The 18,239-nt window shown below is 43.4% G+C and overlaps 1 protein-coding gene across 2 annotated transcripts; it reads left to right on the top strand.

Annotated features, from left to right (window-relative positions):
• Window positions 1-721: 721 nt before the first annotated feature.
• Window positions 722-13,820, top strand: c3h1orf52 (chromosome 3 C1orf52 homolog). 2 transcript variants are annotated; one of them, XM_056276661.1, is made up of 4 exons: window positions 722-1,144; window positions 1,453-1,663; window positions 3,835-3,980; window positions 13,734-13,820. In XM_056276661.1, exons 1-4 carry the CDS (start codon window positions 830-832, stop codon window positions 13,806-13,808), a joined length of 747 nt encoding a protein of 248 aa, XP_056132636.1. In that variant the 5' UTR covers window positions 722-829; the 3' UTR covers window positions 13,809-13,820. The 2 variants fall into 2 exon arrangements, with proteins under 2 accessions (XP_056132636.1, XP_056132637.1); XM_056276662.1 differs by lacking the exon at window positions 13,734-13,820 and having other exon boundaries at window positions 3,835-4,823.
• The last annotated feature ends 4,419 nt before the right edge of the window (window positions 13,821-18,239 follow it).

The following is an 18,239-nucleotide window of genomic DNA, read 5'->3' as shown; positions in this document are numbered from 1 at the left end:
TTGGAACAAAGACCTGCGGATCATGTTGCCCATCCCTGGATGAATTTTTCCCAATGAGTGTGGACCCACCTTAAATTAGTTTAAACGAGCATAATCATGTCAGGCCTACATGAATAAAATGCATACCCATGAAGCCCAATGCATTAGTTTTTCATTTCCCCCCCGTTTAAGGTATCAGGTGTACGAAAAGACATGTGTACGATTCAAACATGAAAAAACACATGGTTGTATTTTACTAAAGTTAGCTATTTCACTTACTGTGCCACTCATTAATTTTCAGCGAGATCTTCTGCTGTACATAACAAACCTGAGAAATCTTGAAGTAAGATGTGATAGTAAAGTAAAATCAAACTTAAACGCTACATTTTTTTTAAGTTTGGCGCAACGACGTTGGCGATTAAAATCTTTACTTAAATAAAAGTATAACAGCGACACTCTGAGGCCGGTAGGGCCACCGATGGAGCAGGACGTCAGTTGTGCGCACACTTTGTGCCACAATCCGACAATTAAAACAAAAAACAAACAACAATAAAAAAGCTAGACTCTTCAAATAACAGGCGGAAAAAAATAATTTCTTATGGATTTGTGACACGAAAAAACTTCCATATTCAAAGCCCACATAAATGGTACTACATAGACGTACCGTGTAATTTTGCGACAGTCGTCACGACACTGCATGAACGGTTTACGTTTGTTTTGGAGGCTTATTCAAAATGGAGTAACGAGAATCGCGTCAGACGAAGAAGTTGCAGCTCTATCGTCGTCACACATTTAACGCATTTACTTTATCTTTGTTTACGTATTGACTACAAAAAACAACGAAAACACAATGACCGACGAAAAAAACTCCGACTCCTTCCGTTTCTTTTCGAGTTACGACGATTTGAGCGATAGTAGCGGCAGCAATGACAGCGGTGACGACGATGAGGCAAAAGGCACGAAAAAGCCAGGGCAGAAATCGGGTACAAATGCTGTTGGAAACAGTGACAAGTCACCTCAACAAGGGGCCACTTCTGCCTCCAGTATTGTCCCCTTACCCAAACCCGACGAGCTCTTCGGTTCCGTGTCCAAACCCGCTTTTTTATACAATCCACTGAACAAGGAGATAGACTGGGACAGTCTTGCGGTCAAAGCTCCTGAGGAGGTTGGATAGTATGTGTGTGTTAACGTGTGGCGTAGCTTCATGTTAGTGAGGCTGATACGTGTGTATGCGTGTTGTTTCAATTGTAAAAGATTAGTAATTGTAGATTTAGGAATGGTAGATTTGTAGTAGTCTATACTCTTACCTTACGAACAAACGCTTAGGATGCTATAGAAATATCATATAGGAAATATACAAAACCCTATAGTTTTGTATATTTCCTGTATGATATTCCCTAGTGTGTGTGTGTTTTTTTATAAGGGTGCAACCCCATTCTGCTCTTCCATGTGTGCCCCCCCCCCTACTTGCAGCCTGCCAGAGAGTTTAAACCATGGAAGACGAATGCTGTCCCTCCTCCTCAAAGCTACACCCCAGAGCCAGAGAAGAAAAAGGGACCTCCTCCAGGGATGGACATGGCCATAAAGTGGTCCAATGTCTACGAGGACAATGGGGAAGATGCACCACAGCCTTACACTGGCAATGCCCGCTTCCTACCCTCAGAGGAACAACCCTCTGACTCAGGTTAGTGCATCAGACTTCTCAAACTGTGGTTGAATTCTTAGTTTATTCACTAGGAGTAATGACAGAATGGGCGGTGAATTTGAAGGTTTTACTCAAGCCATTGCCATTGTTCCTACCATACAACTAACTAGATGAGCTCTGTTGATGGATTTACAGATGATCCCCGTTTACATATCTACAGTGCATGAGCGTATGCTGGATGTGCATCAGTGAGAGATGCCTATAATATTCATTTTACCTATTTATATGCAACGTATATTTGGATATAATATTTGGATAGAACCTCGCTAATGTGGATTTTCACAAATGTTATTGTACATACAAGACACATTTACAGACCAATCTGAAATTATTCTTGATTGTTAGTAACCACTCAAAACAGACCTATTTCTCGAGTATCCAAAGGAGTTGAATCAAGTGCAACTGGACTTGGTATATATCCATGAAGACATTTTGCCTCTCATCCAAGAGGCTTCCTCAGTTCGTGCCTTTCTGACTAGACCAAGCTAGTCTGACTGGCTGGTGATGAGACTCAGAATTTATCCTCTTTGGAGTCGTTGTCAGAGCTATAGATGTCCATGGCTCTTTGCGTTCCAATGTTTACCAATGCCCGTTGCTAACCTCCAAGCCACTGGTTCAGATATGTGGACGACACATGGGTCAAAATCCAAACACAAGAGGTGCAAGCGTTTACCAAATACATCAACTCAGTGGACAAGAACATTAAGGTCACAAGGGAAGACGTAAAGAACAACAGTTTGCCCTTCTTGGACTGTGACGTCCACATTGGGGAAGACAGGAGCCTCCACATTGCGGTTTACAGGAAACCTGCACACACAGACCAATATCTACTTTTCGACTCTCACCACCCACTGGAAACACAAACTGAGCGTCATCAGAACTTTGCAACACAGAGCTGACAATGTGCCCAGCAGCACTCAGGCCCAACGAGAAGAACACACACACCTGAGGGGAGCTTTAAAAACCTGCGGCTACCCCAATTGGACCTTTGTGAAAACTGCAAAACGTTCCAAAAAGACCAACCAGGTGAGCGACGAGGAGAAAAGGAACAGAAGGAATAGCACAGTCATCCCGTATGTTTCTGGGGTCTCCGAGAAACTCAGGAGAATTTTCAACAAACACCGCATCCCGGTATACTTCAAACCCAGCAACACACTCCGACAAAGACTGGTTCATCCCAAAGACCGTGTACCACACACCCGGAAAAGCAATCTGGTGTATGCTGTTCAATGCAATGAGGATTGCACTGACCTATACATAGGAGAAACCAAACAACCACTACACAAACGGATGGTCCAACACAGAAGGCCAAACTCCTCAGGACAAGACTCAGCAGTCTATCTACACCTAAAGGAGAAGACACACTCCTTCAAGGACAGCAACGTACACATTTTGGACAGAGAAGATAGATGGTTTGAAAGAGGGGTGAAGGAAGCCATCTATGCGAAACTGGAAAAACCATCCCTCAACAGAGGAGGAGGTCTGCGTCACCACCTATCTCCCACTTACAATGCCGTTCTTTCATCTCTACCCAGGAGACTCAAGAAGCCTAGCCTCCAAGAACAACAGTCGGTCACTAATTGCTCCAACGACTCTCATGACCACTGAACGATGAAGTCGAAACTAACACCCACAACGACCGTCGCTGCTAAACAAATGCAAATCAGTAGCTCCGATAACGACGGGCGCGGCCAAACATCGGTACACAAAAGAGCCACTCATGGCTCTGTTAGCGACGGGCGTTGTTAAACATCGGGACACAAAGAGCCATGGACATCTATAGCTCTGAAAACGACTCCAAAGAGGATAAATTCTGAGTCTCATCACCAGCCAGTCAGACTAGCTTGGTCTACTCAGAAAGGCACGAACTGAGGAAGCCTCTTGAATAAGAGGCGAAACGTCTTCACGGATATATGCCAAGTCCAGTTGCACTTGATTCAACTCCTTTGGATAACCATGACCTGGATGAATGAGAACATTCACAGACCTATTTCTCAAGTGTTTATCACATTGCTCTGTTGTTAGATTGGGTCTTTTGTTAACACAAGCACAGTATGTTTCTCTGCTCCTCTCTACTCTGCTTATCTTTGACTACTCCATAATTTCATTCTGACAAGGTTTCCATGTTTTTTCCTACTCTGGTGTTTTAGATGAGGACACAGATAAAGCAGCCATGTCTGCTAAAAAACGAAGGGTGGAGACCTTCCAACAAAAGGAGAAGAGAAAGAGGGACCTGGGACAAGCCACCTCTGATAAGAACTTTGTGGAGGAAGAGAAAAGAATCCTCAGACAGCAGGTAGAATGAGGCCTAAACTGTGGGGGGGTAAAAAACATCATTTGCAAATTAGAAAAGTTCCTGGACAACAGTGAAAGGACTTGCTGTGTAGTGAACATGCACATCAGTCTTGACTATGATGGTCACAGTATTGTGACTTGAAATATCATGCCAGTATTTGTTTTCATTGAGGTTGGTACATTTGAGAAAATACATATTGTGTTTAAAATAGATTTTTATCATTAGGATGTCAGGCATCGATAAAGATAAGGAATATGTAGGCATAGTCTTTCAGGTGGCAGTAGCCATACCCCACTCCAGCATGTACATCTTCAATAATTCATCACAGAAAGTTGAGTCAGTTCATCTGGACATAGTGTTTATTGAGAGAAACGTTTCATCGCTCATCTAATGCTCCTTTTTCCATTACATGGTACTGGCTCGAGTCAACTTGCCCTTTTTTTCGTTTTTCATAACTGGAAAGTACTGGAATTTTGGTAACTGTTACTACTTTGCTGGTACCACCTTTGCCAAAAAAAAAAACTGGAGCGGGTACCAAAATCAATGCAGACCTCTGACTGGTCAGAGAAACCCGTCATTGCATAATTTTGCGTCACTGCGTCATCAGTGTGCGCATGGGCTATCACCCGGCATTTTTAAATACAGAAGCAGTCGAAGCGGAGTTATCTTAAAAGTACATTTTGAAATTGAAAACCAGGCGTCGGTATGACGACCAGCTACACTGATGAGGTACTGTTACGGTAATGGAAAACGACACAGAAGTGAGTCGAGTTGAGCCGGTACCATGTAGTGGAAAAGGGGCATAAGTAACCTCTGCAGTCTCAACTGACTGCAGGTATCTCCACCATTATAAACAATACAGTGGCATAATGACTGAAAACAACAATCGGTTCCATATGCAGATTGCCGTGACCATTAACTAGAGTTTCAATGGTAATGTGTACTATTCACTAAGGATCATGGAATGGTTGCAATCACAGCATAGTAAGATGGCGATAGATGTACTAACCCCCCTCCCCCCATTGGTTCAGTGCTGGTCGTTCCCTCTTCACGTAGATGGCCTCTGTGACTCCCCGTTGTGATTGTGATTGATTCCCCAATCCTCTGTAAATAGTACACATGGCCATTGTAACTTTAGTTAATGGTCAGGCAATTTGCATATGAAACCAATCATTGTTTTCAGTTGTTATGCCATTATTGTTCATAAGGGTGGGGATACCTGCAGTCAGTTTAGACTGATGATGTCACTTAAATGAGTGATGAAACGTTTCTTTCAAACATTACGTCCAGATGAGCTGATTCAACTTTTTGTGATTTTCTTACCTGGATTATTGAACATGCATAAATACTTCAATAATTCAGTTTCCACTGAATGGACAAACGGGGTAAACTGTGTGCTAATCATTATCCTGGTCCACTTAAACGGCCAGATAAAAGTCAACGTAGACATATGTGCTCAAATTCGTTGGCAGTACTCCTCCACAAAACAAGGAATGCACCGTTTTCTCTGAAATAACTTGAAACTGACGAAAGTAATTGACATCCACCACTGATTATTCCATATTTCATAGAAATCAGATTTTTCTTTTCCATCATCCATTTTCCAAGCTGCTTATCCTAATTAAGGTCGCGGGACGATTTTTATTTTTATTTTTTTATTCAACATAATATTGTAAATCACAAAACAAATAAAAATGGCATGGACAAAAATGATAGGATTCTTGACCTAATATTTTGTTGCACAACCTTTAGTGGCAGTCACCACAATCAAATATTTTCTGTAGCTCTGAATGAGACTTCTGCACCTGTAAACAGGTATTTTGGCTCACTCTCCCTGAGCAAACTTCTCCAGATGTCTCGGGTTTGATGAGTGCTTTCTCCAGACTGCACGTTTCTGTGTCTGGCTTGTTTATGTTTTTCTTTCAAAAGTGGAGTCCTCCTGGGTCTTCCATGGAGTTCAGTTTCACTCAAAAAGCGACCGATGGTGCAATCAGAAACTGACGTACCTTCACCTTGGAGTTCAGTTTATCTCTTTGGCAGTCATCCTTGGTTCTTTTTCTACCATTCGCACTATCCCTCTGTTCAATCTGAGGTCGAGTTTCCTCATCGGCCGTGCCCAGGGATGTTGGCTACTGTTACATGGACCTTAAACGTCTTAATAATGATATGATGATGTGCTGATACCAAACAGCACAGTGACTACTTTTTTCCATTGAAATAGGCGGAATGACTGATTACAAGATTGGATAAATGTTTGATACAAATTAAAGAAACCAATTAGTTTGAAATATCACTATAATTCAATTATTTAACAATTATGTAATTATTAATTATATTTGATAATTATATCATTAAAGTATATCAAAATCCAAAAAAAAATATTTTCTAAGGGGTATCAACAAATTTGTCCAAGCCGTTTTAGAATATCTTTGTAGGATAAGCGATAATTCATCTCTTTTCACTGCTTCTTTGCTTTATTCTATGACATACCAAAGGCATGCAAGTATATATGACGAATGAGCTTTTAATTTCATCGCTTTTCAGGAGGAATGAATCAATATTTCAGTGAGCTGCACAGGTGCCAACAAATTTGAGCATGTCTGTACTTACCCTGTCTTCGCACCAAAAGCGTCATGAGCACCAGCGGTTGCTCTGGTGCTATAGCTACTCACTGCCAGTGCTCTAGCATGCTTTGCCAGAGCGGCAGGTTGTTCAAGCTGTGTTGCTGAAATAATTTGTGACTATAAAGTTTGCACTTGATATGCTGCAGTGTGAAGAAATCCCTGTCTGCAGTCGTTTGCTGCTTCAGCACATCATGGCTAATTTGCATAAAGGTAACCTCAGCTCAACTACAACTCGTTGCTCTGGGTACTGGCATCTGTGCTGTCCCCTGCTGCCGTGGTGACCGCTGCCCCTCATCTCCAATTCTTACAGAAAATAAATGATTGCCGGCTGCTTTTGTTGCTCATGACACTTTTGTGTGACAAAGTTACAGTATACTTTTCTGTAAGTAATAATTGTGATAATAATCATTTATATAGCGCCTTTCTAGACACCCCAAGTACATGATGGATTATAGAAAGCTTTCCAGTAGGGTAATCCCAAGATTTATCATTATCAAATTAACAAAGACATACCTTGTTATCTTTGCCCCTTAACCCCTAACCCCACAAAACTTGTACATGGTCACGTCTGGTCTTGTTTTTCATATTTATTCATGTATCTAAGATATGAGAGTGATTTCTGACTGTCGTGACTAATAAGAGGTGAGTTGGCCTACGTCCTTTTGTCGTGATTTTCGGTGTATTGTCTTTGGTTAATTGTAAATAATCAATTACCACATCACAGAGACAGTGCTTCATTAAAATAGTCTTCAGATTCCAGCTGAAGACAAAACATGCTCCATATGCTGCAGTGGTTATTGGGAAAAAACATACGTGACAGTTTTCTTGTCGGGCAGCATTGTGGCTCATTGGACAGCACTGTTGCCTCATTACAAGAGGGTCGACGGTTCGGTCCCAGTCCTTCTGTGTGAGCGTTTCATGGTCTGTGTTTTTGTATAGCTTTTCTCTCTGGTACTCAACTTTCTCCCCACCATCTAAAGACAGTGTATGTTGGATCAATTCTAAGCACGAAATTGCACAAGAGTATAAATGATTGTGTGCAGGGGCCCTGTGACGGACTGGAGACCAGTCCAGGGTGTCTCCTTACCTTCCACCCGATGCATGCTGGGATTGGCTCCAGCAACCACTGACCCTGAATTGGACTATGTGAATTTGGACATTGAATGAATTAATTATTTTAAGTTTTTTTTAGATGAATAGGAAATTGTGACTAGCGTGTATGTTTAATTTTTTTAAATTTCAGCCAAAACTTTTGAGTCGTTCTTCCTTCCTTTTGGACACCAGATGTCACCATTAACCCACAGCAACATGCCTCCTTGGCGTTTTTAGTGTTATCTGCCTCCTTTGGGCACACAAATTATAGTGACCTATGTGCATGGTTTTACACAAGCGATATTACGGAGTCATGCAATAATTTATAATCAGGTGTCATGTCAAGATTACAAAGATAGTTCATGTTTTGAGGCAGTATTACCCTATATATCACACTGGATGTTTGCTGAGCCCTGAAATAGTATTAAAAAAAAAAAAATTCTACCAGCCCAGTATTTCCATAGAGGATTATGGAAGGTTCTCTCGAGGTTAAAAACTGCAGCCTGGTGCAGGGATCCTACTCTTGTAAACTGCTTTCAGTTGTCTTTTGTCAAGTCCATACAGTTTGTTTAAGCATCATATTACTGTCATTATTTGTAGTTTATTTTCACTGATATATTGTTCATTGTGAGGTAGTAAATGGCAAATATTTATCTGCACTATGTCTCTGTCCCGGTGTTGAAATTGAGATTGTAATGGCACAAGTGTAATGCTAAAATATATTGAGAAACATAAGACATGAGCTTCACTTTTGCCCTTAATGACCAAAGTGTGAAGAGCTTTGCAGAACATGCCATTTATTGTATTAGCTGAAAGATAATAGCACTTTGTTTTAGTCAAACAAGTATTTTTCTTGAATAAAGATGGGTATCAGTTTGGGGTTTTTAAATTTGGTTTTTCATTTCTACACCTCTTGATGAGTAGGAAATGCTTTTTTCCCCCCATCGTTGAGAACTCTCTGTGACCATTTGTGTAAATGTACTGGTGTTTTACCCGTAGAGAGAGAAAAAAATGAAAGTTTTCCACAACTCTTACTTCGCAACACTTTGGTGATCAGAGAAATTCCTGGCCTATCTGTCGTCAGGTTTGACATGAAATAGTGGTAAATATGCCTGTGATAAAATTCCAGCTTTCAGGGATGTGCCTGGCCATGTCTGAAACACGTACCTGGCCCCCATCACAACAGCAGGAGACTGATTTTATCAGTCATATTTACGGTCAAATAACTCCTTTCCTGACTGATTGTGTGTTATATGGTCAGTAAGGTCACATCAATCTGCATTCGGGAATTCTTCATGTTGCTGTCAGCCATAAAAAATGGAGGACGTTTCCCAGAAAATGTGTTTTGGTAACATTATGCTCTCAGAATGGACTTGTGTGATTGGTCGAGTTTCATTTCTCAAGTCTAGTTTGCGGTGTCTCAGAATCTATTTAGCACCACCGTGGGCCTGTGATATGATATCCAAAGCATTCCTTGTTTGTGGTCTCTTTGTACTGTAGAGATTGTTACCAGGGAAAAGCATGTTTTCTTTCCGCTGTCACACATGACTGACCTAATCTTCTCCTCTTCTTCTTCTTCTTCTTCTTTTTTTTTTTTAAGAGAGAATGTCTTGGTCTAAAATTACACACAACCCACTCAGAGCATCCTCTCCTGTTTGGTGTTATAGATCTGCACTAGTTGCCCTTTTTGGGGCACCCCATCGGTTACTTAGGTTCTACTAAATAAGTCCCAATTTTATGTTATCTGCAACGATTTCTTCAACTTGAAATGCTGAGCTGATCAAACATTAGGTAGTTGTTGCTTCGTGAGATTTACAATCAGAAAATGAAACCATCAGTTTAGGCTGATTTAGCCACGGTGGCCCAGTGTAAGCGCTGTTGCCTCACAGCAAGAAGATCCTGGGTTCGAACCTCAGGGCTTCCCAAGGTCCTTTCTGTGTGGAGTTTGCACATTCTCCCTGTGTCTGCGTGGGTTTCCTCTGGGTCCTCCGGTTTTCTTCCCACCATCAAAAAGACATGCATGTTAAGGTTAATACTTCTGTCTGTGCCACTGAGCAAGGCAATGGAAAGAAGAACTGGAGTTGGTTCCCGGGTGCTGCAGCTGCCTACTGCTCCTATACAATGACAAAAATAAAGTGGCTTTTTTTGTGGCTTACAGGAGCTGGAAAATGTTTGCAAGAGGTTAACAAGGCTCAGGTGAAGTGTTTTGTCACAGCTACACCCTAACAAAATGTCATTCATACTGCCCCGATGTTATGACTCTGACACATTTAGTGGCAGGTCGAGACCTCATAATGGCCAGGGAGCACCCAGGGATCTTAACTGAGCCCTGAAGTAGGGTTGGGGTTAGAGTCAATAACTGACGTTTTACATCCTCGCACAATCCATTTGCAGCCTGTAGATAAATTTTGCTCACAGACACGTTTGCTGGGTGGTCAAAACCTGTGTTGACCACCGCATATTATGGGGCATTTGTTAAATCCTCCTCTTCGTTTTACTGTCCTGCTGTGGCTGTCATCTGGTGCCTCAGACTTGGAGCCAAAAACAACCTAACAAAACTAGACCTTGAGAAGTCTGACTGTAACAACACTGTTGCTCAAACAATGAGATAACAGGAGATGAGATTAAAATATCACAAATGAACTGATCTTTTTTGTTTTTGTTTTTTTGTAGTTTGCAGTAGGGAACTATCATTCAATTTTGGTGTGCTGGTGACAAAACAAGCCTTATTTAGCAGAAGCTTTGAGCTTTGCTCCCTGTTCGACAGAAGCTTTGGTGTGAGTACCCATGTCTCGTTAAATGATTTACATGTTTGCATGTAGTATGTGGTGGTACCTATGCAACCATGTCTTACTTGTATGGAAGGATGTATTTATGTAAATATGTATGAAGGTGAATTTGTTTGCTGATTATATCTGTCTGTCTGTCTGTCTGTCTGTCTGTCTGTCTGTCTGTCTGCCTGCCTGCCTGCCTGCCTGCCTGCCTGCCTGCCTGCCTGTCTGTCTGTCTGTCTGTCTGTCTGTCTGTCTGTCTGTCTGTCTGTCTGTCTAGCTAGATGAAGACAGACAGACAGGTAGCTGTATCTATCTATCTGTCTGCCTGTCGGGCGGTCTGTCTGTCTGGCTAGCTAGCTAGCTACCTGTCTGTCTGGCTAACTAGCTATCTGTCTGTCTATCCATCCATCTGTTAGTTCTATGCCGGCCCATAGGCTAATTCACTTCCTCAACACTTTACTTATCTTTGCAAACTCCAGTCTATAGCTGCAACCTATATTTGCAGCCTGTGAGGCCCGCTGCTAAGTGCCAGGATGGAGGGCTGTCAGTGTGGCTCGCAGAGAATGCTGACCGCTGAGAGCTGCATGCTTCTTGTCTCTTCTCACCCCCGTTTGCCAACAGGGGCCCAAGGCAGATGTTTTCTAGGAGCAAACAGTTGCTTTTCACACCAGAAAACTGGCCAACAGTGTGAAACACATGTTGAGCAGAGACAGCGGAAAAAAACAAAAACCTTTCCAGAGCTAGAGAACATAACATGGTGCTAACATTGGTTATGTAGCAATCGAGCAGCATTTCAGTAGCGTATTGATCCACGTTATGTACAGCTACAGTGTAATAATCAATTATCTCTTGCAGTTAAGTGAGAACACAACAACCATTAGTTGCTCAGACGACATGATTAGGACATTTCTGTATAAACCAAGGGTGCCTCTCTTACCCTGACACGTGGTTTGAATGTAGGACTTTCTGGATTGAAATTTTTCAAACCACATTAAGAAACTAATGTAATGTCTTAGTTTGTTGTAATACTGTGGTTCTATCTACTGATGGCTGCTGAACGTTGTCAAACTATCCCTCATATCCCTTGTGGCATAGACCCAATGAAAAGTACCATGCGTCGTTCGTGATGAAATCACTGAAAGACATTGAAAAAATAAAAAGTTGGATCTACTCGGAAATGTTATTTCAAGTTGTTCCTCGCAACTACTATGTTCAGTAACTTCTGACTCATTGAGCACATATTTATAGGTCAGATTTCTCTTGTGCAACCACATGACATGAGATTTACTCTCATGATATGAGAGTAAATCTCATGACATTTTTTTTTTGAGTGCAGATCCTTAGAAAACAGCCCTATCAGAGTAAAAGTGAAAAGTTAAATCATTAGAATAGATGGAACTAATAATCTGATTGGGAAATTGAAATAAAAAATGCAGCAGCAGATATGGCGGCATGGCTCAAGAGGTAGGGCGGGGGATGTCTAGTAATCGGAAAGTCGCTGGTTTGATCCCCGGCTCCTCCAGTGAGCATGTCGAAGTGTCCTTGAGCAAGACACTAAACTCCTATCTGCTCCTGATGAGCAGACTGACGCCTTGCATGGCAGCCCCTGCCACTGGGCATCACGGTGGCCCAGTGGTTAGCACCGTTGCCCCACAGCAAGAAGGTCCTGGGTTCGAACCCCAGGCCGTCCCAGGTCCTTTCTGTGTGGAGTTTGCATGTTCTCCCCATATCTGTGTAGGTTTCCTCTGGGTGCTCCGGTTTCCTCGCACCATCAAATACATGCATGTCTGTGCCCCTGACCAAGGTGATGACAAAGAACTGGAGTTGGTCCCCGAGTGCTGCACTGCGGCTTCCCACTGCTCCGAGTGTACATGCTGCCCACTGTTTCTAGTATGTGTATAGAGGATGTCAGAGAAAGATGAATCAGTTCATCTGGACACAATGTTTATTGAGAGAAACATTTCCTCACTCGTCTAAGTGACATCTTCAGTTCTTCAGTCTCAACTGACTGCAGGTACCCCCCCCCCCATAAACAATACAGTGGCATAATGACCCAAACCAACGAACACTTAAGCATTATCACACGAGAGGGAGTGCTGTTATACTGAGGCCTCGTACCGACGACTCAATCACAGCCGTGTTGATATTCAGTATAACAGCACGACCTCGAGTGTGATAATGCTTTTATACAACAGTTCTACAATCACCATTTATTCGTTAACAGTAATAAGCAACAACAGATTATGATTTGTTTGTTTATTTAATCATTTATTTAGCGCCGCCAACAAATAGTTCCACAATCTATCCATCTGTGCCATGCAAGTTTGTTACAATCTGATATTGATAACGACCGTTAATGTAGCCTAATTAACGGTTATTAATAGAACATCTGTGCGGCGGAGTGATACATATAGTTAAAAGTCTCAGTGCTGTTATACTGAATATCAGCAGTCATGGAATGCCTCTTGTCCAGTCAAATGACTTGGTTGGAACTAACTGTTGTATAAACATTGCCATTGTATTGTTTATGAAGGTGGGGATACCTGCAGTCAGATGAGACTGAAGAGGTCACTTAGATGAGTGATGAAATGTTTCTCACAGTAAATACTGCGTCCAGGTGAACTGATTCAACTTTCTGTGATTTCCTTACCTGGATTATTGAGCATGCATCGAGACATGAACAGAGCATGGGTTAACTGCAGGGAATGGATTCCATCATATGTATGTACAGTGATAATAAAGTGTCTTCTTCTTCTTCTTCATCATCAGTGTATGAATGTGTGTGTGAATGGGTGCATGTGAAGCATACATAAAGCACTCTGAGTGGTCGGTAGACTAGAAAAGTGCTATATACATTTACTATTCCATTTACCATTTATATGAGTGAAACAGCAATGTTGTTTTAAATCTTATTGTTACATATGACAAGCAATATGGGCATGGTTAACATTTACCAGACCACCCCCCCCCAAAAAAAATACTGTAGAGAAAAAATAGTTCTGGTGGCACCTATTAACCCATTTGCACACAGCTTCATAGTCTTGTGTTCTCCAACAAATGTCAAGTTTTAAAGATGGCATCGTACCAAGCAGTATGTAGGCTCTCATGTCCGGAGCCAGGCCCCCCATCCTTGACCTCAAGAGACCTCAGACTCAAAACGCGAGTAGAACTTTTATTTTCCATCCTCTCCGTTCCTTCTGTCCCTCTTATCATGTTTATTTTCTCAACTTCTCCTGGATCGTCACCTTGCCGTGGTGGAGAAGCTTGCATGTACCAGTGATACCAAGAGCTATGCCGTCCGGAGCTTGGCTCCTGGTAGGGTCACTCAAGGTGGATAGGTTAAGGGGGAGGTTCCAGACGAAGCGTGATCCAACAAAGACCTCAACGGCAGAACTGGCGGAAGATGTCTCCAGGTCACAACGGCAGTGAAGGCGGATGAAGGCTGCAACAGAGGGTGGTCCTCAGTCATCTTGGTTCTCCATGCCATTGTACTCTGGTCACCCCCTGCCAAGGACCGTGTGGTGGCTGCAGGCACATCAGTCTCTCCATGTAAAAAAGCTCTCCAGCACATGTGTCCTCCCATTATGCTGCGCCAGGATCAGCCTCTACACCCTACTGAAGGCCCAGAAGGACCCAGACGGGGGATGGTCATACTCGACCCCGAGTGACCGCCAATGAATCTTCTCTGACAAAATCACAGCGATACACGGAGGTATCGATGTATGACTTCCCTGTTGACACATGTTTTATAACACCTCTGATAAAGTTGGATTGGAAGTGATGGCGATTGGCCAGTTTACTTTGTGGTCTCGGTCAACCTCCTCATCCTCATAACTGCAGCTTGCAACAAGTGTACTGAATATCAAATTTTCGTGTTTTCTGCTCTGGTTTTGATTAAAAGCAAATTAGTAAAAGTATCTGCCAAGGGGCGGATATAATTTCATTGGATCCTAATCCACTTCCACTTATTAGAGGCGTGTCATCAAAACAATGCACTGTATATTACGTGGAACACGTGTCCTCTATTCCTGTGTATGCTGGCAGAATAATTAATTAATAATTAATTTCACATTTCCCTACCGGAAAATGGTGGATTGCTCCCTCCGGGTTGGGGAAGAGTTGTTGCCTCAAGTGAAGGAGCTCAAGTATCTCAGGGTCTTGTTCACGAGTGAGGGTAGGATGGAGCGGGAGATTGACAGGCGGATTGGTGCAGCATCAGCAGTAATGCGGACGTTGTACTGGACCGTTGTGGTGAAGAGGGAGCTGAGCCGGAAGGCAAAGTTCTCAATTTACCAGTCAATCTTCATTCCAATCCTCACCTATGATCATAAGCTTTGGGTAGTGCTCGAAAGGGTGAGATCGCGGATACAAGTAACTGAAATGAGTTTCCTCTGTAGGGTGTCTGGGCTCAGCCTTAGAGATAGGGTGAGGAGCTTGGACATCCGGAGGGAGCTTGGAGTAGAGCCATTGCTCCTTCGCGTTGAAAGGAGCCAGTTGAGATGGTTCGGGCATCTGATTAGGATGCCTCCTGGGCGCCTTCCTTTGGAGGTTTACTGGGCACGGCCAACTGGGGGGAGACCCAGGGATAGACCCAGAACTCGCTGGAGGGACTACATGTCCAATCTGGCCTGGGAACGCATTGGGATCCCACTGGAGGAGCTGGAGGGTGTTGCTGGGGAGAGGGATGCCTGGAGTGCCCTACTTAGCTTGCTGCTACCACGACCCAACCCCGGAGAAGCGGCTGATGATGAGATGAGTTGAGATGAGATAATTTGCCCTGTCACGTATTACCATATCGTGACAGGGCAAACTATCTTGAAGTGCTTGTTTTGATAATAAAAATGCTTGCCTGGATTTTCGAGGTTATTTGCTCTGCGTTAGGGGAAACTCTCTAAGAAAACAACTCCTAAATGTTTCAGAATCCCCTTAAACCAGACTAACTGTCTGCACGTGCAGACAGTTACAGTCTGGTTTAAGGGGGTAAATAACATCCGTTTTATTTTTTCAATTCTGTTGGAAAATAGGGACCGTCGAGAAAGGAGTTTCCTTTCAAGCAGGAACACGAGGTAAAGGCAGCAGCTGTGGGGACATTCTTTTGCGGCACATGATGGGCGAGAACGGTAGCAAGAGACGAGGACGCTGACCTCTTTCATGATAAACCTCCGTCATGATAAACGTGTCAGAGGTTGTCTCTTCATAAAGACGCAAAGGAAGAGCAGCCCAACTCTCTGTGTGTGTGTGTGTGTGTGTGTGTGTGTGTGTGTGTGTGTGTGTGTGTGTGTGTGTGTGTGTGTGTCTCTCTCTCTAACTGGAGAAAGTGATCAGCTAGTCACCTTCTGCTGGTTAGTAATTGAGGAGATCCTGTCTGCCGGAATTCTGACAGCTCGATCCTTGTCCTGTCTTCACCTAATCAGACTTAACACACACAACCACAAGCCACTGATAAACACACACAAACCCACAAACGTGCACACGCAGACACACACCACCACACATACACGTGCACAGAACATGTCTGATCGTTGCTACTGGGACACAGCGTACCACTTTCCAGGCTGATGATCATTATATCCCTCGGATGTTGCTGAGGTTTTATGACGGTTAAGATTAGAGCTTATCTCGGTCTACGTCAACAGGACATGATGGCGACACAATTCCATGATATGATACTCAAAGAGCCGACGTTTCAACGGGAGACTGGTGTGCACTGAAACCTACACAGACTTAATGAGCGTTAACGCACAGCAAGGGTCCTCCTGTTTTGTTTTGGTTTTTTTTTCTCCCCAGTAGTAAAATATGAGTGAATAGCTACGAAAAGAATGTGACTCTCTGAGGCGTAACACTGGAGGCCCTCGGCAACGCAACTCTCACAGGGATCATCCAGTCTGATTTATACCCGAGAAAGGCTTGTGTCCAAGGACATGAATTTAGTTGCAGTGTGCGTTGAGAAAAGGGTAAGGCCCATAAACCAGCCAGGGGACGGAGAAAGAGCGAGAGAGACAGAAAGAGAGAGAAAACGAGGGAGAGAAAGAGGGAACAATGGGCAGCCATCAGGAGCAGAACGACAACAGCTGCAAGGCCTTACATCCCTGCAAACACACACCCACACCCGCAAACACACACACACATTCTCCCTGGTTCTTTCCCTCTGTCTTTCTCTCAAACACACACACACACACACACACACTGTTTGGTCAAGCAATCTGAAAGGGGGCCAGCCAAGCAGATGTTCTGCCACTGCCATCACAAAGAGGGCAAGAGACTGTCTGGGCAGGAAAGAAAGACAGAAATAAAGAGCGGCAAAAAGGAGACAAAGTTCCTCATTTTCAAGGTATTGTTAGGACAGCTTGAATAGCAACTTGACAAATGAGTCACGCCTGCGTGGAATATTTCCTCAATAACTTATTAATCATTCAGAATACTTATTTTTACAAAGCTCAGTTCAAAAGTATGTATGGAAATGTACTCTATACCTCACAATAAGATAAAGGTAGAGACACCATGTGACCTATGAGTCGCCATTTCTCTGCCACATGGATCATGTTGTGCATTTTGTTGCAAGTAAAACTGTTTCACTGTTCCACTTAAGTTTCCCTATGTAACACAAAATGTTACATTGATACCAACGGGTATTACAGTGAAACTGTTACATTGATACCAACGATTACAGTGGAAATGTTACATTGACACTGTTGCAAATTCGGGGGGCAGCTCGGCCGGACCTTCAGAGCCGGGACGCGAACTCGGAATTCCCGCACCGCGGGCGACAACGTTAAACAGTCGACTAAAGGTTTCGACCCGTCTACGTTACACTAACCCCCTCCTTCGGGAAACGCTTCCGATGGCTTCACGGTCCTTCACGGTCTCACCATCCCACTTCTGAAACTAATGTAGCAAATTTGGGGGGCAGCTCGACCGGACCGTCACATGAACTCGGATCTCCCGCACCACGGGCGACAACGTTAGCCAGTTGACTAAAGGGTCCGACCCGTTAGCCAAGGGCTACCGAGCCTATTCATCCGTGATCGTTACAATGCCCACAGGTATTACAGTGAAAATGTTACATTGATACCAACAGGTATTACAATGAAAATTTTACATTGATACCAACAGGTATTACCGTGAACATGTTACATTGATGCTAACAGGTATTACCGTGAACATGTTACATTGATACCAACAGGTATTACAATGAAAATGTTACATTGATACCAACAGGTATTACCGTGAACATGTTACATTGATACCAACAGGTATTACCGTGAACATGTTACATTGATACCAACAGGTATTACCGTGTTACCTGTCAACACATTTTCAGGCAACATATCTAGCTTAAAGGTTTGCATGAAAATAGACTAATGTATATATATGTGCATGCACCAGTGTGTTCAATGGTTGAATCTGCAATTTAAAGGTGTAAAAGTCCTTACCCATTTATCTACCCCTCCCTCCCTTCCAATATATCGCTCTCTCTCTGTCTCCGCCTACCTCCTCCTACCACCCCCTCAACGCATGCGCACACGCACACGCGCGCACACGCCACGCTGCCTGCAGGCTTTGACCTGTAAATAGCTGCCCAGACAGGGTCTAGTCAGTCAGGGAGGCGGGCTGAGGCGTCAGGGCCTACACGGCTCCTCCAGAGCAATAACAGATGCTTATCATGTTTTACTGGAGGAGGGGGAGGGGGGGTGTATGGGGTGGCACAGGCTGGCGGGCGGCTGACAATGAATGACTTTAACAATAAACGGCTTCAGCCAGGGATAGAC

Source organism: Lampris incognitus, chromosome 3 (assembly GCF_029633865.1).
Source record: "Lampris incognitus isolate fLamInc1 chromosome 3, fLamInc1.hap2, whole genome shotgun sequence".
NCBI classification, from domain to species: domain Eukaryota; kingdom Metazoa; phylum Chordata; class Actinopteri; order Lampriformes; family Lampridae; genus Lampris; species Lampris incognitus.
This window is presented reverse-complemented; position numbering and strand designations above follow the sequence as displayed.